We start from the raw sequence: 26583 nt of genomic DNA, 5'->3' as shown, positions 1-26583 counted from the left end.
GAAAATTGGTTTAAAATGATTTAAGAGCCATTAATAACGTAACGTGGCCAACGTTTTAAAGCAAACTTTTATAAGGAAGTCAACAAAAGTCATTATTGTAAGTTAATACTCATTTCAATACATAAATCAGTATTCCAGATGACATAACACACACCTACATGATCTTATATAAAATCCAGTTTTGCAATATATTAGCATAAAACAAGACATGAAACAAACACCTTGAGGCTACTAGTCTAGATGCGAAGTATCAACACCAAAGCAGGTACACATTTTACGATAGAAAGATATCGCATACTCATCCCATTCGTATTCGATACATAACTCCCGTGTAAGCACCGTCCCAGAGATAATTACATCTATAACCTCAAACATCTCACGCTCCGAAAGTACAAAAGGTTCGTCACTTCTGCTAAGCTTCCTCGTATCCATCCTTAAACAACAAACAGAGCAAATAAATTAGAATAATAACACCCAACCCGCTAAGCTTTTATTATTATTTGTTTCGGTTGCTAAATTTTCTAAAATCTTTGTTTCAAAAGTCATTCATAAAGCAATTTCATGGACCCAAATCAGTGAGATTTGATATGTATAAATAAATAATTAACTAAGTAATAGTGCAGGTTCTTACGAGATCCTCAGGTCTCTTCCTCTTACTTTGTTGTATTCACCAGTAATACCAATACAAGCTAGTTGGTTAGTCATGTGAATTAAAAGCAACACAAACAAATAAACAAACAAACTAACATGGATATATAAATTAATACCGGTTCTTCTTCTCGTACTTACTACCGCATATTTCCCTACTCCGAAGCATCCCTGAAGAAAATTTTTTAATAAAAACAAAATCAAACGACTTAGTTTTGTTATCAAAACAGACGGTTTGCAAAGTAGAAAGAAAAAAACTGATGTAAACTCCGAATTATGACATTCATGAACACTATAATAATAAGTAATAGGTGAGTTTTTTATTATAGAAAAATAAAATAAATAAAAGTGATTGATTACCTGTTATCATGTGAGGGACGGGACGGCGATCCAAAGACACACGCCATATAACCATTGCTACCAAAATCCCTGTTCCTGAATGAACAATTAACACAGAACAGACATGTATTACGGCATGTAAGAAAGAAAACACAAAATTAAAAACCCTAATTACTTATCAAGAAACACGTAGGTATCATCTGATTTCAACATGTTTTATGCTTTGAGTGTTTTGAATGCAACTATTAAGCCACACAAGAGGAGTAGTCAAAAGATGAGTACTATTATATATCAAAATTGGTGATCATATTAGCTAGTCAATTGATAACAAAATCAACGGCAACAACCACTAAACCTAGTAGTATTTGTTTCTTAGGTTTCGTATTTAGATTGTGTGGAATTTAGTTAGGAAATACTCTTTTTTTTTTCCGGCAATGAACTTGTTCTCATATATTTATCATGGTATTTTCTTTCGTAAACAGGGTAGTCGCGATTGCAGGAAGAGCCGGTACTTGTTTTGCAACGCGTGTTTGTATTTGTGTTTTATTGGTTGGTTGGTTTCACAAGACTATATTAAGTTGTGACTTTATTTGTCTTGTTGGTGAACAGTAACAAGGCGTCTTCAGCAAATAAGCAACACGAAAAGAGGAGTCGCATAGAAGCAAATAAGCAAAACGAGGAGATGAGTCGCGTAGAAGCAAATAAGCAAAACGAGGAGAGGAGCCGCGTAGAAGCAAATAAGCAATATGAGGGAATGAGTCGCCTAGAGTACCTAGAAAATGTATGTAAGCTTATGTTTTAAAATATTATAGGCTTGTATATAACTTGCTAGCATGTGGTGTATAATTGTATGAGCCTTTGACATTGGACTTTGTTGGCTGGAAACTAATCGAAAACTTAATTAACGTATGTTATTGTTCTTAATCTAACTTAATTATTTGCTTCGTTTGTTTAGAGAAGGTGTTGTCTGAAGTGTGGCCCGGGGCGGGAGCGGAGGGATCCAGTCCAAATGGGTTGTTATTCTCCTGGGACTGAACCTGATCACATTCCATATCATTTGTATAAGTTGGTTAAGAAAGTAGTTGATATCGTGACGCGTTTCAAGCGGTCCCAAAATACCAATGATCTGAGAGATTTGCGAGGATTCGAGGAAAAAATTAAATTTTTCTGTATCTACTTCAATTGTCATCTGCCAAGGGGCTGAGAGTAGTATGTTCTTAATCTCCCCTTATTACATTTAATTTCAACTTTATGCACAATGTTGATTAAAATTTTTTTTTTTGAAGCAACCGGGACAATGCTAGCTCCCTTATTGCCGGCTATGATACCTATTTTGCAAATGACAGGCCTAGATACGACTTGTCCGGCTACACACCTTTTCATGACAAGCTTGAGAGTAGCTATACTGCTGAAATTATGAGTATTGTTCACTCACGGAAGACACCTACTCCTGAGACATTTATGGAATGGGGCTTGAGCGGTCCTGAAATATCATTCTATTGCCAACTATGTTCCTGCTTTGGCATTGATTACTAGCATCTAGAGACCGCTTCTGAGGATGATGTGTGTTTGATGAATATGGGCTCCTAAGTTAGCTGCAGCTTCCAATTCCTATGATATTTTTATTTATGGCAATACTGAAAGACTATAATACAATCTGGCATCATTGTAACACTCTTAAGACTTGCACTTAATTTTATTATCATAAACTATTCTTAAGTATAATCTATTAATATTTGAGCTTTGACAATAAATCCAGTTTAATTATTTAATCTAAAACTCCGGTTTTTCTTTTAAAATAACACTTTGTTTTAAAATCTTTCATGAGATGAATTAAATCTTAATCTTTTTAACTCGTTTTAATTGTCTTGTTAAATTTTAGTACTTTTAATTGCTTTATAAACATACATGCAAACTAAAACAACAAACGAAACTAAAGCAAGCCACAAATTTTACTTGGTTTTTGCTAGAGTGATACGTGCACAGTGAAACACTTTTGAAATTTGGTTACTATTCTATTAAATTGCCCCTATATTATATGTAGGTCTAGTTAATAGCCGTTAGTGGTACTAATTAGCGGGTCTAGTAATGCGTCCGTAGTTATTTTCTTGTAAGGCTATTAATAGCCAATTTGGTTATTGAATTAAAGAATGAAAATTATAAAGTGATGTTACTATCTTGTTCCTCTCTATATTTCTTTGGAGCTTGACCCCCCCTCAAAGAGTTAACGACAATGAATGTAACTATATAACAAGAAACTTGTCTGGTATAGTCTCAATATCTTATTCATACCACAACCATTCGTAGTGTATGAAGAGGAAGTGATGAAAACAAACCTTACATCTATAAGTGAGCCTCTTCTCTTTTAGAATCAAAATCATTATTTAGTAATCTGAAGTTCTGAACCATAAGCAAGATGAACCAAACATGTACCTACACCCAAAACCGAGCAAAACCAACCTATGCACACCCCTAAGTTACTATTATAGATAATATATATTAATTTGCATTGTGATAAGCCTTTTGATCTTAAGTGACATTTAAGTTTCTACCAACCTTGATATGGGCAGATCGAGTTCATGGATGGAGGTTTATTAAATTATATATGTTTACATAGTATCTAGGAGTGTTAATCTTGTTAAAGGTTTTGGGTTGAATAGGTGAATGGTTCACGATTAACAATATATTTAGATACAATATATTGATAGCGTTAGATACTATATACTATATTGATAGCGAATGTGTGGGTCAGGGACGTGAACCCTAACGCTATCAATATATTACTTATGACAAATACATTGACCCTGATCCAAACATTCGCTCTTAACAACCTAGCCACTCAAAATTTTGGTTTAAAATGATTTAAGAGCCATCAATAACATGGCTCACATTTTGGGCCAAACTCAACTGAGACCACTAAATATGAAAACAATCAAAGCAAACTTTTATAAGGGAGTCATCATGTTAAGACTAGCTTCAATACATAAATAAGTAAGTTATTCAGATGACATAACACACAACTTACATGGTCTTCTATAAAATCCAGTTTTGCAATATTATCATTGAAAAACAAGACATGAAATAAACACTTTGAGGCTACTAGTCTAGATGCCGAGTATCAACATCAAAGCAGGTACACATTTTACGATAGAAAGATATCGCATACTCATCCCATTTGTATTCGACACATAACTCCCGAGTAAGCACCGCCCAGAGCGAATTACATCTATGATCTCTTTCATCTCAAACTCTGAAAGAACCAAAGGCTCTTCGGTACTGCTAAGCTTCATCATGTCCTTAAACAACCAACAGAGCAAATAAATTAGAATATTAACACCCAGATCAGTGAGATTTCATGTATCCAAATAAGTGAGATTTGATATGTATAAAAAAATAATTAAAAAAATAGTGGAGTATTCTTACTAGATCCTGAGGTCTCTTCCTCTTACTTTGTTGTATTCACCAGCAATAACAACACAAGCTAGCAGTGGCGGATCCAGGAAAATTTTCCAAGTGGTGCACTGTTTTTAGACGCTTCAGTTTTATAGGGTCATATATAAAAAAATTTGGGGCGTTTCGACGGTTCGGTTGTATATTTACTAAATTCAAGACTTTAACAATCAAATTTAATTTCAACAATTAAATTTTTGACATCTATACTGTAATATACTTGTGCTGAAAATTTGTAGTCATCCAAGTAGGATTGTTAATGGTTCGGTTTTGACGATGTTTATGTCAAACTGTGAGGCAAGCCGTTAATAATGGTTTTTTATTATAGAAAACCGAATTTTAATAAAAACTAAATCACAATGAAAATATTAATAAAAACTAAATCAAACATAAAACGACTTGATTTTGCTATTCAAAAAGACTGTATGTAAAGTATTAAAAACACACACTTATATAAACTTCGAATTACAACATTCATGAACACTATAATAATAAGTGAGTTTTTATTATAGAAAAAAAATATATAAAAAAATGATTGATTACCTGTTATCATGTGAGGGTGTTTAAAAGACACGCCAGACAACCATCGCTACCAAAATCCCTGTTCCTGAATGAAACAATCAATTAACACAATAATAATAATAATAATAATAATAATAATAATCAATCAATCAATCAATCATGCCCAGTAAAATCCCACTGACAGCAAAGCTATAAGTAGGGTCTGGGGAGGTGGTTTCAAAGTTTAACAGTTATATAAAAACTACTACTAATTATAATAATATTAATAATAAGGAGGGTGGGATGTAGGCACACCGTACTTCTATCCAAAGCTATAAGGAGGGTGGAATGTAGGTACACCGTACCTCTATCCAAAGGAATAAAGAGGTGGCTTCCAGAGAGACCCTCGGCTCTAAGTACATGTGTATGAAGCAAAATAAAGGAAATCAAAGTTTAACAGTTATATAAAAACTACTACTAATTATAATAATATTAATAATAAGATCACAGTTTAACAGATATATAAAAGCTAATAATAATTATAATAATAATAATAATATATGTAAGGGAAATACCATTATGGTATGTGACCTAAATAAGTTAAGTCTAAGCCTAAGGTAATCAATTCTCTCTAAAAATCCTTAACTTTAATTCTACTTCTCCACGAATTCATATCCTCAACCATGTCCTCGGAGAGGTTTAGGTCTATCAAATCATGCCTAATCCTCTCATCCCAAGTCAATTTCGGTCGTCCTCTACCCCTCCTCCCCTCTATAGTAATGTTTTCTACGGATCTAACAGGATTCGTCGTCTGTCTTCTCTTTACATGTCCAAACCATCTCAATCTCCACTCTCTTATCTTGTCCGCTATGTTCTCCACCCCTAATCTCTCGCGAAACACAACGTTTCTTATTCGGTCTAGCCTTGTGTGCCCACACATCCAACGTAGCATTCTCATTTCTGCTACCTCCATCTTCCGCACTTGTGCCTTCTTGATGGCCCAACAATCTGTTCCATATAGCATCGCAGGTCTAACTGCCACCCTATAGAATTTTCCCTTTAGTTTAGTCGGGAAACTCTTGTCGCACAATATACCTGTGGCTGCTTTCCATCTACACCATCCTACCTGAACTCGGTGGGTCACATCACTGTCTAATTCCCCATCGCTCTGTACAAATGATCCTAAATACTTGAACTTCGTTACCTGCGGGACCACCTGCCCAAATAATAATAATAATAATAATAATAACTACCGACAAGTAAGAAAGAAAACACAAAATCAATAAAAACCTAACCAACCTTAAAAATAAAAAAACTGAATTGATTATCTAATGGCAACAAAACCCTAACTCCCTTAGTAGTCTAATGGGCCCGTGGGCTCTTACTAATAAATTATTTAACTATATCTAATAATAACACTATAGTAATATTATTTAAATCGTAACAAGACCCTAACTAATCAACAAACAAAACACGTAGCAGCTAGGCATCATCTAATTTCAACTGTTTTGATGTTGTTGTTGCTTATTATGTTACTTATGTGTTACCTAAGCTTTTAGCATAACATAATCTTTTGTTTGTTTGTTTGTTTTGATTTTGATTTATAAGTACTGACCACTTCAACAGCATGCCTACATTCACATACAAACTGTTATGCCAATCATCTCGAAGAGATGGACAGACCAAGATCAGGATTCTCACCACTCAAAGGCTGTACGCATGCATCACGTTTTCTTCTTAGTGCAACTTTTTTGCTAAATTATTCTATATGTTATCCTCGCAGAAGCAGAAAATGTGTTTTCTCACGAGAGATGATGCTTTGTAAGTTTTCTTTTTAAGACCTCGCGGTCTTTGCTTTTTATATCCTTTTAGTACAAACTACTTATATCGCGTATATTTACTTATATGATTTGCTTCCATTCAAATACATGTTTGCGTTTGTGTTTAATTGATTAATTTACATGTCTAGTTGTGACTTGTTTTGTGTTTTTGTCGACCATTAACAGGGCATCGTCAACTAACAAGCCATGTACGGAGAGTCAAAAGATTTCATCGAAGGAGTGTGTAAGAACACCTACTATTATATATCAAAATTGGTGATCACATTAGTCAGTGAATTGATAACAAAATCAATGGAAACAACCACTGAACCTAGTGGTATTTGTTTCTTAGGTTTACTTTAAATCAGTATTGTATCTTTATATAATGTACAACTAATTAGAAATCTAACAATAAAAATGTTGTTGTCCACACACACCTAACTAAATGTATATATCAATAACATGTGTAAACGTACAAAGTTTACTCTTTTTTTCGGCGATTTCCTTGTTCTCATAGATATATCATGGCCTTTTCTTTTGTAAGCAGGGTAGTCGTGATCGCACACACCATAAGAGCCGGTACTTATTTTGCAATGCATGTTTGTATTTGTGTTTTATTGGTTGGTTGGTTTCACAAGACTATAGTAAGTTGTGACTTTATCTGTCTTGTTGGTGAACACAAACCGTCATCAGCAAATAAGCCACACGAGGAGAGGAGCCACACAGAAGCAAATAAGAAATATGGGGGTATGAGTCGCCTAGAGTACCTGGTGAAGGTATGATTATGTTTTTAAAATTGGTGGTTTAGAACATAGTTATCAAATGCGATAAGCACTCGAAAGCGTTGAGCCTGGCAGGCGATAAGCGCAAAAAAAACGCACATTAAAAAACAAAATTTTTAATTCAATAAACATTCATTTTAATTGTCAAGAGCCATTAACACATTTATCATAATATCCAGATTTCCAAAAATTAAAAAACTAAAACCTAATCACAAATTCTGAATATTTTAATCATTTAGTAACTGAAGTTAAATAATATTTAATACGCATGGGAAGTTTGGGAAAAGATTATGGTGCTTTAGTGGATTTTTAGGTACTCCTAGAAAATTAGAACATGTTGTTTAAATGATATTTAACATGCATGGGAAGTTGGGAACATATTAATGGCGCTTTAAATATCTGAGGCATGCAACTTGCAATTAATGCGCCTAGCGCTTTAAATGCGCATAAGCGCAAAAAGCGCTCGATTTTAACAATTGTGGTTTAGAATTGATAACCAATTGAACCAAGAAATTGTGTTTGACAAAGGTACGCAATAACTTTTTGGTGAGTAATTGTAGGCTTATAGCTAGCATGTGGTGTATAATTGTATCGAGTCTTTGACATGGTAAATCTTTGATTATGAAATTTGAGTCTATATTGTATTGGACTTTGTTGGCTGGAAAATAAACTAAACTTAATTAACTCATGTTATTGTTCTTATTGTAACCTATCTGCTTAATTTGTTTGTTTAGAGAAACTGTTGTCGGAAGTGTGGCCCGGGGTGGAAGCAGAGGGATCCAGTCCAAATGGGTTGTTATTCTCCTGGGACTGAACCTGGGACTGAACCTGATCACATTCCATATCATTTACATACGTTGATCAAGGAAGCAGTTGATATCTTGGCGCGTTATGAGCGATCCCAGATTACCAGTGATTTGCAAACAGTCGAGCGAAAAATTAAACTTTGCTGTATCTACTTCAGTTGTCATCTGCCAAGGGGCTGGAAGTAGTATGTATTAGAGGAAATATTATCTTTATACTATTTGGTTTGATTTGGTCATAATATTGATCCTCAATTATAGGAGTCAATTGAGGATCCTAGTGCTATTTTTTCTATTGTAATCGGCTGTTAGCCAATCAATCAAAACAATTCAATCATTCCATTATCTTTCATGGTAATCAGAGCCAAACCTCTCAAGCCCTAAAAAATTTTTTTCTGTCGGCAGCCATGACCGGAACCAACAGTTCCTCCTCCTCCACCAATACTCCACCAACTGACAAACAACCCTTGCACCCTGCCTATACCGTCACCAACATCAACAACAAAATACGCACTCTTGATGGAAAGAAAGTCACATGTTATGCCTGGGTAAAGCTCTTCAAGCTCCACGCCCGTGCCTACAAAGTTCTTCATCATATCGATGGCACTGCCGCACCCGCAGAAACCGACCCAACATTCTCCGTATGGTCCGAAATTGATGCACTCATTTTGCAATGGATCTACAGCACATTATCCGATGTACTACTTGCACGGGTACTCGACACAAACATCACGGCTAGAGCCGCCTGGACAAAGATTCAAGAAATCTTCCTCAACAATAAGCAAGCCCGCGTCGTCACCCTTGAAACCAAATTTACCAACACCACCCTTAGTTCTTGCGCCTCATTCGATGAATATTGTCAAACACTACAGGACCTGGCTGAACAGTTGGCAGATGTTGATCAGCCGGTGTCTGAAAGTCGCCTCGTCAACCAAATGATCCGGGGCCTACCGGTCGAATTTGACACAATTGCAGCCATCATAAACGAAAAAAAAACCCACTTGGATCACTGCTAGAGGCATACTGGAAGACGAACTTGATAGACACAAAGCAAGATCAAACACCACTCGTGACACGGCTCTGGTGCACACCAATGGACCGGCTCAGTCTGACCCGGTACGATCTCCCTAACCCAACGGGTATCGAGGTCGAAACTATGACCCGGTTAAAGCCAGCCAGGGGTCGTGGCCAATCTTCTCGTGGGTGAAGACAAGGTGGAACTTCCCAGGCCTCCTGCCCCTAATACTCACCCTACATCCAACTCCTGGAGATCCTAATCCCCTCAAAACCCTACGGGCCACCCTCCTCACCCACCGGCCCAATACCAACAGCCCAACCACACCCAACAACCCAACTACAACTACCCACCACAACCTTCCGGGACCCCTCCACCCACACCGTACCCCTCTCACATCTTCCTATCCCCAACAGTTTTCGGCCCAACACCCTTCTCTCCAGCAGGCCCATTTAGCCCAGCAACCCAACTCGCAACCTCCTCTAGGATTCGATCACTACCCCGGAAATGCTCTCTGCCCCACCGACATTGGAGTTGCACTCTCCGCTCTAAGCTTAAACTATTATGATCCTCAGTGGAACATGGATACGCATTAAATATTTACCTAAACCGGTAGGCCCTTGAGCGGATCCCACGTTAGCTCCAAGACGTTGGTCTCTAACTAGAAAAGTAAATGCTTGAGCTTGAGAAGCTTATGGTCTAGTGGGTCCATAAAACTCACTAGGATAAGCCGTATTATTGAACCAGACAAAACAACAAGCAGTGAAACTGAAGAAACACTAAGTGACCCGGTGCAGATTATAGATAATCTGGGGGTTAAGTAATGTTTCCCACGAGAATGAGGTCCAACAGAGACGGTTGCTCTTCAGGGGACCTGCAAAACAAACACCGTAAGCTCGTCACTGAGAAGGGGGGGTTCCTCCTTGTGACCACCCTCCGGCGTGAGAATCAGACTAGATTGCTCTGAATATAAGTGTATATTAAGAGATTGCTAGATAACAGGATAGCAGATGATCTTACCATTCCAAGATGTTGGAGTATTTATAGCCGAAGGTAGGTTTCCTAGAAGGTACAGCCGGCTGAATAGTATTCCTGTTCTACCAACAGTGGACTATGCACAGGCCATACTGGTTGGTGGATAGGTTACGGCCAACAGTAACAAAGTCGGCTGCACTATTCCACCAACTGTAGATTATGCACGTCCCACCTACTGTGGATTATACGCAGGCCATGCTGGTTGGTGAATAGGTTACGGCCAACAGTAACACTATTCTACCAACTGTAGGCTGCGCACGCCCCTCAGTAAGAGTTGGTGAGTAGGCAGCGGCTAATAGTGACAAACAGTACTAGAGGGTGCTCCTCCTCGTACTGTTGTCGGTGAGCTGTCACCCTGTGATTGGCTCATGGGCTGTTCTGGTCAGATTGTCTGTCCTATCCATACCTTGGTAGGTATAGTACAAAAGATCTTTCAGAATCATACGGACTGGCTCATTTTGGCGGGATTGTTCCCGCCTTGCTCATTCCTTCATGTGACTACTGAAGTAGCTATTGTCTTGTGCGTGTAGCCCTGCTGTCTGCGGGTAGCCTTCCCTGATGGCTTGTATCCGCAACTGCGGGAACAGGCGGGGTACTTCACCATTGGGAGGCTTTCCCTGCGTGTACAGCTTGCGTACTGCGCGTAAGGTTCTCTGAGCATGGTGGGTCCTGCGGGAGCAGATGGCCTTTGCGCAGACGTCCCTGTTCAAGGTGAGTCTTGAGGGACCAACTGGGCTCTGCTGGGACCTACCTCTTCAAGTCCCCCCAGTCCAATGTTCTTCTCATGAATGTTTAATAAAGTGAGGTGAACTTTTGGACTTTAAGCAAGGGGTTTTGAAAAAGGTTTTTAGTTTTAAGGTTCTCCGTGGGGATTCTTCCCGCGGGTTTCCTAATGTCACTTGCAAAAATTCCCGATTTTTTTGCTTGATCTTTGGGTATGATGCGGGTAGGTATGTAACCTTCTCGCAAGTCAGGAGCGTTGAGTCTTACTTGTATATAGTCTCCATGGGGTTCTGGTGGTTTTCAACATAGTGATCAATTATGCTAAGACCACCAATTCCATCACGGAGTTTCAAACAATATAATTCTCGACGTTCCCGTTATGCGGGGGTGTTATTCCTCTATCCGCAAGCATTGCCCAGAAGATCCTTCTTGGTTTCAATTCTCTGCGGGGCGCTAGGTATGTGAAGGGTTTTGCCTTAACACTACCCGCGCTCGTCTTACGGTTACTTTACTTCCAAGGTACTGGGGTCCATTCCCTGCGGGTGCTAGGTATGTGAAGGGTTTTGCCTTAACACTGTACCCGCACCTGTCTTATAGTTACTTGGTTGCCAAGGTATTCTTGGCTTCAATTCCTTGCGGGTGCTAGGTATGTGAAGGGTTTTGCCTTAACACTGTACCCGCACCCGGCTTATGGTTACTTGGTTGCCAAGGTATTCTTGGCTTTCAATTCCCTGCGGGTGCTAGGTATGTGAAGGGTTTTGCCTTAACACTGTACCCGCATCCGTCTTACGGTTACTTGGTTGCCAAGGTATTCTTGGCTTTCAATTCCCTGCGGGTGCTAGGTATGTGAAGGGTTTTGCCTTAACACTGTACCCGCATCCGTCTTACGGTTACTTGGTTGCCAAGGTATTCTTGGCTTTCAATTCCCTGCGGGTGCTAGGTATGTGAAGGGTTTTGCCTTAACACTGTACCCGCATCCGTCTTACGGTTACTTGTTTGCCAAGGTAAGGGGTGTTTTCCCGCTTACTTTTGAATCTTTTTTGAATTTTGAATTTCGAAATTCGAAGAGTTGGTGGAAAGATAGGAACAGTCCAAACATCTGAAACGTCGTGCGACGGTTTCTTCTGACTGTGTCAGGACGTGCAGGAAGTTATGGTGACGTGACAGTACATGGTCATTCCAGACGCTTTTTCAGGCGCGTGGGCGCTATTTTTCGGGCGCGTGGCCGCGAAATTAATGGTACGCGTCCTGTCAACAGCTGTTGCCAGCCTGCTTTTTGCCACGTGTCATAGTTTCATTGCACCTTCGATTTCTCTCTCCTCCGCATTAAATTCATCGCATTAATTGCGATTAGTATATAAAGGGGGAGAGGGCTCTTTGCAATCCACACCTTCACCCTTCTCTTCTTCTTAGCGATTTCCGGCAAATACTCCCCTTTTCAGGCAAGCATTTTCCCGAAATCGCTTTCTTTCTGCTAAATGTCTTCTCGTGATCTTGAGTCTTCGGCCGATGACAAGAGTACTGCTGGTGAGTGCCAGTGTGCTCTGCCCGGCGATCAGTACCGGTATGTTGTTAGGAAGTTCATGCTCGATCCTTTCGAGCCTGAGTTTCCTGAACCCCATCAGACCGTGTACGATGCCCCCAGAGGCAAGATCGGGGTTTATGCAGCATTCTTTGTCTATGGGAATCTTAGGTTCCCATTGACAAAGTTTGTTTACCGTGTCCTTGAGAGGCATGGTGTTCATCTGACCGAGTTGCACCCCATGGCGATCGCCAAGATTCGCCATTTCGAGTGGGTGTGCCGGATTCTGGGCATTGAGCCCTATGTGGACCGCCTGATGACCTTCTATACTTGGAGGTGCATCCAGGGGTGGTACACCCTGACAACCCGGATCATGGGTTTGAATATTTGCGCGACCGAGCGCAGTCTCCGATCGTGGAAGCGGGAGTTCTTCTACATTTCTGCCCGCGCCATCCCCATTGCCATGAAGTTTAAAAATGGCCAAGCAATTCTGAGCCACCACGCCACCAACTACCAGGAGGCGGAATGGTTTGCGAAGATATCCCGGGTCCAATCTCCGGTTTACCGGTTTGCGGAGTCCGGGATGGTGATGCTGGGGATGAGCCGGGTATGGAAGGAGGCGTCTCAGGTTCCCATCCTTCTCGAATATGGTTTGAACTCTACTCCTTATGGTATGTCTTGTCTTTCTTGCTGATATGAGTTTGTCTTCTAACTGTTTCTTTTCTTTCAGAGGGGAACGATTTGGAGTCGCTCCTGTACCCGCGGGAAGCTGACGGTCCCGTGCGTGTGGGTACTCGTGCTCTTGACGAGAACGAGTTGCCCATCCTGGAGCAAACAGCGGATCGGTTTGTGGAGGTCTATCCGCTGGGCCACGAGATCCTGGGCCACCGGCGGCCAGGTAAGGCGTTATTCTCTCCTCCACCCCTCAGTGCTGTACCCGCTGCTGGAATTCCTGACATCCTGTCTTCTTCTGAGGAATCCGCAGATGGTCCTCCGTTAGTGCGGAAGAAGAGGGCTGCCGGCGGGAAAGGGAAGGAGAAGGCGGCCTCCACAGCCGATCCAGTGCTCCTATCTGACACTGAGTCAGATAGTGAAGAGGTGGCGGGGAACCCCGGTGGTGAGAAGACCACTGTTCCGGAGGCTACGACTGTTACCTCCGGAGAACCAATGACGACGACGGTGACCGGCATCAAGAGACCGGCTCCATCGGATTCGTCCCCGCCCGTCCGTACGTTCAAGCTCAAGAAAACCCGTAAGTACAACTTTCTCTTAGCTTTTATCTTCGTAGTTTAATCCTTAAGTCTTTTAACACTTTTCTTCTTTACGCAGGCGTGGATGTTGGCGCATTCCAGGGTCAGGGACCGAGTATTACCTCTCCGCCAATGACGGTAGGCTTGGTCAGCCTACCTGAGGCGTCGACCCAGGCGCCTGCGCCTGCTTCCGCTGGTTCAGTTGCTCACTCCTTTGAGCCGACTGTTCCAGCCGAGATGACGTCGCCGCCGGCTGTGAGGGCGATTTTTACAGCATCCTTCACAGAGCCGGCGGTTACTGTTGCCGCGGATTCTGCGGCAGCGACCGCGGCGGCGACCACGGCGGCTGCTACCATGCCCCCGTCATCGGCAACGACGGCCGGACAATCAGGTACGCGTGGGGCTTCTCGCATCTCTCCGCCACCTTCCCATCTGCCTGACCTCTTGGATGGATTTCCATTGGGTTCAGGTGATGGGTTCGGCGGCTATCGGCCTGTAATTGACCCTACAGGTGCGTAGGGTTCTTTTGGCCCATTTTTCTACATATATTTTTTATCATCTTTTCCTAACTGCTTTTTGTTTTCTGCAGTGTCGGATTCCAATGAAGTGTATGTTCCGCGATGGAACATACGCCGAGGAACAACCCTTCGTACCCCTGTGGAGTGCGTGGAATGGGCTCGCCACACTGCTCCCCATGGTGCGTTGGGGGAAGCCATGGCTAGCTACCAGGAGGGTAGGCTAACCAACGAGCTTCGGGTTCTCCAAGCCCGGATGCAGCCGCGCGTCGAGCTGCTTTGTCGTGAAAACGACAAGTTGAAAGCAGCTCGCGCCAAGGAAGTATATCAAGCGCGGGCTCTTCGGGAGGAGAACCAAAAGCTGTCCGCAGCTGCTGCGGAGAAGGAGAAGGCCTTCAAGGCCCTCGAGGTTGAGGTTCAAGCGCGACTCGAGGCCCGCTCCAAGGCTGCCCAAGCTGTTAACGAACAGCTTCGGCTGGCTAAGGAGACTGCGAGGAACGCAACCGAGAGGGCCACCAAGGCTGAAGCCGTTGCTGAGCCTTTACGCGTGGAGAATGAGGAGCTCAAGGCCAAATTAGAGGCTCTCCAACGTGCTCATGATGCCTTGGCGATGGAAGATGCCAAGAAGCTCCAGGAGATCTTGGACCAGAGGGGCGTGCTTGACCATACCGAGCGGAAGCTTAAGGGCGTCGAAGAGGCTGCCGCAAAGGAAGTTCTACTTGCCAACCTTAACAAAAGCGAAGCCGAACGCGCCTGCACCCAAGCTCAAGCCGCCCTTCAAGAAGCTCTGGTTGCCAAGGAATGGCTTCTTCGAGAAGCGTTGTCTCAGGTAAGTCTATCTTCATGTCTTCACGCTTTTCTTTGTAAATAGGGTGTTGACACTTGTATATTTTCTTATGTAGGTTGTGCATCGGGTCTTCTCAGAGACATCTTACGACGATGCAATGAGCGCAGCCCTCAACGCTTCTCACGAGGATGGGGAACGGGTCGGCTTCCTGCTTGGTCTAGGGTTTGTTGAGAAAGGCGTCCCGCCATCCAACTTCCCTTTGTACAATGTAGATACTGAAGCCATATATGACCAAGCAGTAAATCAATACGCCGCCTTCCCGCATCCGGTGGTGGAGAAGGTGAATGAAATTGCTGCTGCTGATGATGGGCTGCCTATCCTTAAGGCTTTCCTTGAACAGCCACGCTCTACTGACGGCGCTGGTCCAAGTGGAAGTGGCCCTGAAGCCTGATCCTGAAGATCCCTTCCCGCTGCTAGGATAGATTTAGTTTGTATAGATTTACTTTCTTGTAGGCGGGTAGTTACCCGGCCATTCTTGTAACGAATGTTTATGAAATGTAAATCTTTGTGCGGCTAAGACCGCTTGATTCATTGGATTCCTTTCTTTATAAACGTTATATGACTTACATACTTTAGTTTAAATTAGCAATTTTCCAAGTGTTTAGAATAAGTTAACCTTTGAACGTGGTAGATAGGTGTGAAGTTTTGCTTCCTCTTCCGTGATTGTGCGGGTAGGACCGTCACTTGCACGTAGTAAGATGGCTAAACTTTACCATCTGACCTGCGTGTAGGTTTTCCTCATCTTTGAGGATAAGTTAACCTTTGAACGTGGTAGATAATAGGTGTGAAGTTTTACTTCCTCTTTCGTGATTGTGCGGGTATGACCGTCACTTGCACTTAGTAGGATGGCTAAACTTTACCCATATCTGACCTGCGTGTAGGTTTTCCTCATCTTTTTTTTTTTTTTTTTTTTTTTTTTTTTTTTTTTTTTTAGGATAACCTTTGAACGTGGTAGATGATAGGTTGAAGTTTTGCTTCCTTGTTCGTGATTGTGCGGGTAAGACCGTCACTTGCACTTACAAGGATGGCTAAACTTTACTTACATCATACCTGCGTGTAGGTTTCCCTCATTGTGTTTATGCGGGTTTTGCCGCCTTCCACACGTAACGACTTACTTCTTCCCGTTTATGCGGTGAATACCGGCACCAGTGGGAAGTTCATAAGTATAAAGGTAAACACATTATGAAAGGAGAATCATTTCCATTAGAAGTGGCTCTAGGCCTTTTCTTTACAAGTTTTGGAATTGATCTACATATAACATTTGCGTAATTGAGCTCCATTCCATGTTCTTGGGATGGGAGTGTCATCGAGCCTTTCGAGCCGGTATGCGCCCTTTCCCAGGACTTCTTTGATAATGTATGGCCCTTCCCAGACCGGGGCCAGCTTTCCCGGGCGCTCTTGGTTTGAAGCATCGTTGTTACGCAGTATGTAGTCTCCTATATTGAAGTTGCAGAGTTTTACCCGCGTGTTGTAGTACTTTTGCATTTGTCGTTTGTAGTTCTCTTCACGCACTGCGGCTAAGTCTCTGCGTTCCTCGGTTAGCATAAGATCCAACCGTCTTTCCGCATCATTGTCTTCTGGCTGACTCAAGACCCTTGGTGAGGGTAGACCAATTTCGACCGGGACCATGGCTTCAGTGCCATAAGTGAGGCTGAACGGGGTTTCTCCCGTACTGGCCTTCTTCAGCGTTCTGTTTGCCCAAAGGACGTGCGGAAGCTCGTCCACCCAGCCGGATCTGTGTTCCGATAGTCTCTTCTTGATGCCTTCGACAATGCTCTTATTTGCTCTTTCCACCTCACCATTACCTTGCGGGTGTGCCACTGAGGTAAAGGTGTGGGTGATTTGAAGTTCTTTTAGCCACTGTTGTAGCTTCTTGTCAGCAAAGTTGGTGCCGTTATCGCTCACCAAATTCTGTGGAAGTCCAAAACGACAAATAATAAATTCCCAAATAAATTTTTTGATATGTTTCGCGGTTGTTTGGGCTAAAGGTTTTGCTTCTATCCACTTGGTGAAGTAGTCGATGGCTACCACTAGGAACTGAACATTTCCTGCTGCTGTAGGAAATGGGCCTGTCACATCGATGGCCCACTTCTGAAATGGCCATGAAGAAGTGACTGGAACCAGTTCATTCTTCGGGCGGTGCGTGTTGGGTGCGTAAAGCTGGCAAGACCTGCATTTTCTGATGTATGCCAGTGCATCCGTATGCATCCCCAGCCAAAAGTATCCCGCGTTGTTTAGCTTGGCTACAACAGCGCGGGGACCTGCGTGTACTCCACAGTGAAACCAAAGTCAGTCATTCCATTATCTTTCAGTATGTTCTTAATCTCCCCTTGTTACTGTTTTCAACTTTATGCATCACAATGTTGATTTAGATTTTTTTTATTTTTATTTTTGCAGCAAGCAGGCCAATCCCGACTCCTTTATCGCTGGGTACAGCACCTTTTTTGCAAAGGAATGGCCTAAATACGACTTGTCCGGTTACGCCCCTTTTCGAGACAAGCTTAAGAGTGGCTATAGTGCTGAAATTAAGAGAATTGTTCACTCACGAAAGACACCTACTCCTGAGACATTTATGGAATGGAACTGTCCTCGTATGATACTATATAGCAAACTATGTTCCTGCTTTGGCATTGATTACCAGCATCTAGAGACCGCCTCTGAGGATGATGTGTGCTTGATGAATATGGGCTCCTAAGTTAGCTGCACCTTCCGTCCTATGATATTTTTTATTTATAGATCTTATGTTATGTCCGGAGTTAATTTTGTGATCAGTTGTTCTCTTTAGATATTATTATTATTATTATTATTATTATTATTATTATTATTATTATTATTATTATTGTTATGGATCTGTGAGTCACATCTTTGATGTTAAGAAAGCTTTTAATGTTATCTCCAGCTCAAAATGAATCATATATATTTCAGTTTGTTTCAAAATAAATTTAAGGTTTTTTTGTAAAATTTTGGCTGGATAATTTATAATTTGTAAACGGTAATAATAACTTTAATCAAAATGAACCATATATATTTCTGTTTGTTTCAAAATAAATTTAAGGTTTTTTTTTGTGAAGTTTTGGTTGGATAATATATAATTTGTAAACGGTAATAATAACTGTAATGAACAATGATGAATGATGATGATTATATATTATCATATTCTAAGGAGAACATATACAATTTAGCTATCTGTAATAATCTCACTTTTAAAACAATATGAACGGAACTTTAAATCCGAGAAAACTTTTAAAATCAACAAGTTTATATGGCTACAATAGGTAACAACTGAAAAACATGAAGAAAGACAAAAATCACCACTGTATCATAAACTCTTTCATCACTCGAGGCGCTTAATTTTAATATCGTCTATTAAAATGTGAGGTTTTACAATTAAATCCAGTTTAATTATTTAGTTTAAACTCTGGTTTTAATTTTAAAATAGCCCTTTGTTTTAAAACATTTCCATGACATAATTTTAACACTTTTAACTGTTTTATAAACATATTTTACTGTTAGTGGGGAAGGTCGCCAACACAAGTCTAATGGATGTCAATGTCGAATCAATGGAGCTTGTGATTAATATCGGTTCGTTTAAACATGTTTTAATCTAGCAAATTAACTTGTATACGATTGCTATGGACCCGTTTTTACCCCACCCGACACCCCATGAGTTCTTTATCTCGATGCTTAGAACAAAGGGATTGAGCGATAAAACATAGATTCCCACGATTACAACTGCGTGACCATCCTATTCCTCTTCATTGAATCTGGCCGGATCAAACGGGGAATATTTGGTCATTGCAAGAATTTTCTAATATTCTTTTTTGATTTTGACATCAAGTGTGCTGTTTCACCCAAGAAGTGGATATGCGGGCCCGCCTTCACCGAAGTTTCTAAGAAGCACCTCAATCATTTTTTTGCGTCCCTCATATGTCCTTAAACCACTGATTGTGAACTTCTCCCCGCTTGGGCGTTGTCCTAAATGAGGGATTGGCATACAGAGGTAGGGTTGATGTTTAATATCCGAAAGCCCGTATTCTTCCTTGTTGGTGAGGCGTTCTTGTATCGAAAATATCAATTTACCGCCGTTGTCAGTTAAACCCTAGGGTGACCATATGAGTTCAGCAACATGAAAGCAGTTCACCATGTCACGTTGATGCCAAATGTCACCGTAAATGTCGCGGATAGCAAGTGCGGAGGTTGACCCAAGCAATGGATACGATGGTCCCCCTTTCACCGAAGATATGGTTGATGGCGAATACTTAGAAGCCCGTATTGTTTCATATTAAGGCGTTGTCTTCGATAGAGATTTACAACTAGCATTTGTTAATGCATAGGGTGGCACGGCTATGTTTCAGTATTTTGTCCTTTTGCCTATATAGTATGGTAAGCATGTGCGTAAACGTGTTGCAGTCACGTGCAAACAATTTACCAATTTTTGTGACGTCAAACGTCTCTGTATGCACGACGGATTGACCGCTGGCAGATTCAATGATCTGTCAAAGTTAAAAAAAACGTTAGTACTATATGTACTGAAAAAAAAAGACGTTTATGAAAGATTGAAAACAAGTTTATTAAAAATTTCTGATAAACGATTATGATAAATGAAAATCAGTTTGAAAATTTAAAAACATTTTTATATATGCGTTCCATAAAAATTCAATATTAAATATGTATAAGTATCAAAAAGCTGCTTATGAAAAATTAAACAAAATTTTTTTTTTACGTCTAATTAATGCAAAATAAATTTAATTTAATTTTTAGTTTAATCGGTTTGTAACTGAACCTCATACTGAAGTTTTGTTATGTGATGAAGTTTATGTGTGTTTTATAACATGGTGTTTCTTCAAGTTCACGCCTTGGCCCGGTTGCTTTTGTGTTGGGTATTGATGGCATTATAGTTGTTACACGTGATTCACGGGGAGTTTCGAGCGGTGGTACAACACAACCACTAAGTTTTATAATCAGCAAGCGTTTATTTCTTCAGAATTCCTGATGACTTTGGCTCAGGCCCAAGCTTAGGCTCAAGCTCTAGCTCAGGCCACGGGTCAGACAAGTTTTCCTTTAGCTTCACTCTTCTTATTATTAAGACTCAACCAAAACACACACTTACACCACAAACGAGGTGTACCTTGCAGCTTTAGCTATTGTGTGACTTATTCAATGCATTACTCATAATCATAAACACACACCCTTACTTGCATATCAGTTATTGCTCCTAATCTTGTTTATAAAACCCTTGATGTCAAACTCATTCCCAGTCTTTGTAATGACACCCTAGAAAAAACACAAACATTAGATTCACTCACAAGCCCGTGTGTGTGTGTCTCACAGACAGAAAGCCACCTTCTCGGTTATGATTCCACTTATAAGATTAGCTGGAGTGACATCAAAAGCTGGATTCCAAACAAGTATGCCAGAAGCTGCAACTTGTTCTCCAAGACCTCCGTGGGTATTTAGTAATTCTTTGGCTGGTCTTTCTTCTATAACAATCTCATCTCCAGAAGCCAATGACAAGTCAACTGAAGTCAATGGCGCAGCAACAAAAAACAGAACACCATGATGCTTAGCAGATAAAGCCAGGCTATATGTTCCAATCTTATTGGCCGTGTCGCCTGCAACAATTGCACTTATGGTTATATATGTGCATTACATTAAAAATACGCGTAATAAGCAATTGTTGGTGATTGGTGAAGTACCATTGGCAGCAACACGATCTGCTCCAACAATGACAGCATGCACACGCCCGGTTTTCATTAAAGCCGCTGCTGCAGAATCTGCTATGAGAGTGGCTGGTATTTTCTCATGTACCAACTCATAAGCCGTCAATCTTGATCCCTATACTTGCAACTCAATTTCATGTAGCCTTAAAAATAACTCTAATATTAAACTCTGCTTACTTGGTTAAAAGGACGTGTTTCTGTGCAATAAGCTCTGTCAAGCACTCCATCAGCATGAAGCGCACGGATTACTCCAAGAGCGGTCCCGTATCCAGCAGTCGCAAGACTATTGAAACAGAAAATATCAGTAAATCAGGATATAATAATATTAATAAAAATATACGATGACCGAAGGAGGGAATATTAGATTACTAGCCTGCCAGTATTGCAATGAGTTAAAACAGATACTTTGTTATTTAAATTCTGAATGAAAGATGACCCGTGCGAGCCTATTGCTTTATTAGAAGCAACATCATCCTCTAGCATTGTTTCAGCAGCATCAATGTAAGCCTGAATGAGCAATAGCATATTACAAATGTATGTATTACAAATGTAAGTATGCATTTATGTAATTAAGCAAAGAGTGAATGATTACCTGGAAAACTTGATTGGCATGTGTGGCGGTGGCAGCAGAGTTGGTTACAATCTCTGTAAGCTTAGATGCAGCATCTGCAAGATTCACTGCTGTTGGGCGACTATGCAACAAACACACAAACAAAATGTTTTAACAATACACAATTATTAATAAATTAAACAAACTATACATATAAAACATAATTAATATACCTTGAGACAAGAAACTCCAACTTATTAATGAGAAAAGATGCAGCATCCTTTGATGTACCGGTAAATCCTTCCAAGAGTTTACAAGTTTCTACAGCGAGAGAAAGTGCTGCAGCTATGGCGATTGCAGGCGCCCCGCGAACCACCATCTCTCTTATTGCTTCCCTGGATATACATACATACACAAAGCTCCTATAATAACAATAACAATAATAATAATAATGAATTGTGAAGTGTTTGGCTTACCAGGCTTCGACGGCATCTCGAATTTCCAAATAGATGGTATTAAGAGGAAGTTTTCTCTGGTCAAAATTAAAATTAATTTTGATTGAATCAACTTATGATTAATGTTAAAAAAAAGTCAAGCAAATAAATAAGAAGAGAACCTGATCGAGTAGCTGAAGTGAGCCACGGTGATAACGGATGGATTGCAGAGTCGAGTCGTCCATCAATCCAAAATAACTCGTCCGGAAATTCCAACTTATGTTGTTACCTGATTGGGAAATGACGGTGAGATTATTGTAAAAGCGGCAGGGCGGTGTTGTTGCTTTGATATGAATTATTATTAGGGTTTATAAAAAAAAGGAAAGAAATATTATGTTTAATCTTCTCTCTCTCTAGTTTACATCAAAGCCAAGATGTAGTACTTTATAGAAGTGATTTAAAACGGGCTTTTAACTTATTTTAATAGGGGGTGTGGGATTCCTTAGTTTGCTTTCTTATAATTTTTTATTAAGTTAATAAGTTATGGAACTTTTTCTCCCACAATATTCCAAACATCTTATTACTTTTCAAAAAGTTTATAAGTTATAAGTTGGTGAAATAAGCAATCTCAAACACCCCCTAACTTATCTGAGTTGGAGTTGGGTTCGGATATCCGAAAAAAAATCTGGAAAATAAACAAACAATCTGTTTTAACATTAAAATTACAAATCACCAAACATTCAATCCAACAATTTCTTTTAAAATTAAACTTACAAACACAAAGCATTCAATCCAACAACCTACACAATAGGTTTTCCAATCTAACAATCTATGATACAACAATATACCTATCGGCTTATCAAGGAGGAACCGTGGTGATTTGGTGCAGATGGAAGAGGACAGCGGCACCGGAGGACGAAGGTGGATACAGCCGGAGGTGGCGAGTGGTGATGGTGGCGGTGGACGGAGGTGGTGTGGTGGTGACGGTGATGGAAGAGTGGAAAGAGTCTTGGTCTATGAACGGATGTGAAAGTTAATAATGGTTATAAGGAGTATGGATGGGGTAAGATTAGAAGGTATATATATTAAAAAAAATTAAAAATATTAAATTTAGCATTTCGGATAATTCGGATATCCAAATTATCCGAAAATCATAAAAACACTATTTGAATCCGAATTTTCGGATATCCGAAATTTCGGGTAGTTCGGATACGGATTATCGGACAATTCGGATACGGATCAGGATTCAGATACTTTTGAACACCCCTAGTTTTCGGTTCGGTTTTAATCAAAAACCGCACCGAACCGCACCAAACACACCCCAATCTTAACCATTGACCAAGTCATTTGAAGCCTTGAACGCTAAAATTGCAAGCTGAAGGCCTACTGTAACAAGCATTGACGGTTTTAGAGTCTTACGAAAGCAGGGGCGGACATACTTGTCAGGGCGGGGTGTCCCCGTCTCCTGTGGAAAAAAAAATTTTAGTGTTAATATACCAAAAAATTCTCGATCGACCCCTGTAAAATTTTGACCCTATCCCTTGTGAAATTTTGAAGTCGAACCCTGTATAATTTCAAGACGACCTCCATGAGATTTTGAGACTAACCGTAATAAAAAAATACAATGAAAATTTTATAAATATATTATATAAACGTTATATAAACAATTTTTCCTATTAATATCAACAAGTCCATTAGTCTAATATCCAATCCAACTTTAAGCTCTAAGACCTGACTCAAACCTTACACAATTTTTAGCTCAATACCCAGTATCATCCTAAAATAATATTTTCTTTTACCACATTACCAGTTTACCGCCTCTCACAAGTCACACCCTCTGCCTCAGCCAAACATTCTGATCGGCTGCCTCCCTGGACCCTTCGTCTTTTCTCAGCTCACCGGAATTGGAAATCGGAATCGGAAATTCCGGCCACCAGGACTCACGGACTCACGGTGACAACTTACAAACAGTTGCATAATTCTAACATCCATCCTTGTGGTAAGGTATAACATAGATACATCTAATTTATGTCTAATTTAGTTAGGCTTTAAGATTTTTAGGTTAATGATGTTTAGATTATGTTAAAAAAATGAGGGAATTTTGTGGGCAAACTTGTGATTTTGTGATTCTGTAACATAATTCATAAAGTGGAATTTTGAATTTTTAATAGTTTGATTACTTGCTAAGTTTGTTTTAACTCTGATCTTATCGGAAGAAAGATAATGAATCCGATAATGGAGAGATTGCTAAAACTTGAATGGTTTAGCAAGTATTGTTCAATTGATGGTTCAAACAAAGAAACACAATTCCTTTGCATTGGTGTATCGTTTATTAAAGTTAGCTCTTGTATTACCTGTCGCAACCGAAACCCTTGAAAGATCATTTTCGGCGATGAAGTATGTGAAGTTCGATTTGCGTAATCGAATGGGTGATGAAAATTTAAGCGACAGTTGTATTTGTTACATTGAGAAAGACTTGCTTATCAATGTTAAATAGATGATGTAATGGTTAGATTTCAAAAAATGAAAACTCGTAGAGAACAACTTTAATGTATTTGTTATCTAATATTTTGTTTGGTAATCCTTTTTTTATATATATGACCCGATTCGACCCGACCCGATTCGACCTGACAGTTTTATTAGTATCGACCATAAAAGTTCCCGACCCATGTGAGAAAATTTTCTGGATCCGTCACTGTATGAAAGCAACATGGTTTGTTTTCAGGTTGCGTATTGTGACCCTCGTAGCATCATATATTAACAGTCAATATTGTTTTATGTTGTATTTTGGGCATATAGATTCGGCTTCACACTTTGCTTTAAATAATGTATTTTTGAAACTTTATTATTTGTTAGCTGTTGAGAGTTGATTATACCTCTTACGTGCTTAACTATGTGGCTGGTATTATAATTACCATTTACCACGAGCTCCTCCACGTTTATATCATTAGTGGTTTAGTGGTTGCAGTCATAGTTTGTCCTTAAGACTTGAGCACATTAAGATTTTCTTTTAAGAACCGGATACCTCATCTTATGAAAAATTATATTTTTTTCTCATTAACATTATTAATTCAAGTTTCTACATTGTACATGTTTAGTCTAGTGCAAATCTTTATCTATTCAAGTTTCTCCTTGTCTATAGCTCTCTAAACTTTCTAATGTACGTATGGATGATCCATTACTATATCGAAGAAGTTGGAGTGTTACGTTATTTGAGTTTGACTAGACCTAAGATTGACAAGTGTAGCTTCAATAGTATGCTTTTAATCTCCCCTTACTATTTTCAACTTTATGCACAATTACAATTACTATTATTATTATTATGCAACAGACGGAACAATGCCAACTCCCTTATTGTCAGCTATGACGCCCTTCTTTACTAAGGACGGGCCTAGAAGCCTTATGTCCGGCTACACCCCTTTTGAAGACAAGGTTAAGAGTGTATATTGTTGATATTATGAGAATTGTTCATCATGGAAGACACCTACTCATGATATATTTATGAAATGAGTTGGCCTCGTATATTATCTATTGCATTGCAAATTATGTTCCTGCTTTGGCATTGATTACCAGCATTTAGTGATCGCTTATGATGATGAAGTGTGTTTGATGAATATTGCTTCAAAGTGCTAGCTGCACCTTCCTTCGTATGATATCTTTTATTTTTGGTTTTATCGAAAAATTAGATCTTATGTGTGGAGTTCTTGATCAATTGTTCTCTTTAAATATTATATTTTGTGAGACATCTTTGATTATATATAATATTCTTGGAGGACATCAAGGGCTATAATACAATCTGGCATCCTTGTAATAATCTATCACGTTTAAGGAAAATTTATTAGTTAAACTAGGGATAATTGATGGAGATTAAAAAAATTCAAACCACCGTTTTTTTCTTAATAACAGTTGGGCATGGTTTGTTATTATGCTAACTCTGTTATCACTCGAGACACTTAATTTCTAGCATATATGCAAAACACTTGGAAGATGATAAAATTAGTTGGTTTCACTAAAGACACATATATGTACTGTGTACATATTTAAAAGTCTGCAAACCAGCAGGCTTGGCAAAAGAAACAAAACATGTATGTACCGTGTACATATTTAACAGTCTGCAAACCAGTAGGCTTGGCAAAAGAAACAAAACATATATGTACGTTGTACATACTTAAAAGTCTCCAAACCAACAGGCTTGGCAAAAGAAACAAAGCATATATGTACCGTGTACATACTTAACAGTCTGCAAATCAGTAGGATTGGCTTAAGAAGCATATATGTACTGTGTACATACTTAAAAGTCACACTTTTTGTTCCAATTTTCGTTTATTGATTTGTTTTTTAGTTTAAACAATAATTCTGCTAAGTGTTCTATTTTGTTGTATCATTTCGTTTAGCAAGTGCTAAGTTATAAATTATTATTGGTCAAGCAATGAATGTAACTATATAACAAGAAGCATGCCTAGTATAATCTAATTCATATCAGATTTGTAGCATCTTAATAGGGTGTGATAAGAACAAACATTACATTCAGTAAAGTGTCTGGATAGTAATTATATGTTGTACAAAGTAATTAACTTAGATCAACAATGAAAAGAATGAGATTGTTGTATGTTGATGCTTTGTGTAGCT

The 26583-nt window shown here is 39.7% G+C and overlaps 1 protein-coding gene and 1 long non-coding RNA gene across 2 annotated transcripts; one reads left to right on the top strand and one right to left on the bottom strand.

Annotated features, from left to right (window-relative positions):
• Positions 1-1695: 1695 nt before the first annotated feature.
• On the top strand, positions 1696-2667 carry LOC143586028 (uncharacterized). The gene is made up of 3 exons (XR_013144639.1): positions 1696-1768; positions 1943-2196; positions 2274-2667. It is a non-coding gene; the product is annotated as an uncharacterized LOC143586028 (long non-coding RNA).
• A 17747-nt stretch (positions 2668-20414) lies between these two features.
• Positions 20415-22232, bottom strand: LOC143586017 (methylthioribose-1-phosphate isomerase-like). Its single transcript, XM_077067666.1, has 9 exons — positions 22137-22232; positions 21997-22052; positions 21754-21915; positions 21563-21662; positions 21344-21477; positions 21148-21253; positions 20947-21085; positions 20594-20862; positions 20415-20524 (listed from the first exon to the last, which is right to left on the bottom strand). The coding sequence occupies exons 1-9, from the start codon at positions 22197-22199 to the stop codon at positions 20453-20455; spliced, it is 1101 nt and encodes a 366-aa protein (XP_076923781.1). The 5' UTR covers positions 22200-22232; the 3' UTR covers positions 20415-20452.
• Between the last annotated feature and the right edge of the window lie 4351 nt (positions 22233-26583).

This window comes from Bidens hawaiensis, unplaced genomic scaffold (assembly GCF_021521415.1).
Source record: "Bidens hawaiensis isolate Kalapana, Puna unplaced genomic scaffold, B.hawaiensis_p1.1 tig00001575_1, whole genome shotgun sequence".
NCBI classification, from domain to species: domain Eukaryota; kingdom Viridiplantae; phylum Streptophyta; class Magnoliopsida; order Asterales; family Asteraceae; genus Bidens; species Bidens hawaiensis.
Note: the sequence above shows the minus strand (reverse complement) of the source record. Positions and strands in the feature narration are given on the sequence as shown.

Excerpts from the sequence above, each read along its gene's own strand:
- LOC143586017 (XM_077067666.1), bottom strand. The coding sequence starts at position 22,199 with ATGGACGACTCGACTCTGCAATCCATCCGTTATCACCGTGGCTCACTT. Across the intron at positions 20,863-20,946 it reads AGATCGTGTTGCTGCCAATG|GCGACACGGCCAATAAGATT; the intron begins GTACTTCACCAA and ends CAATTGTTGCAG. Across the intron at positions 20,525-20,593 it reads GTGGAATCATAACCGAGAAG|GGTGTCATTACAAAGACTGG; the intron begins GTGGCTTTCTGT and ends TGTTTTTTCTAG.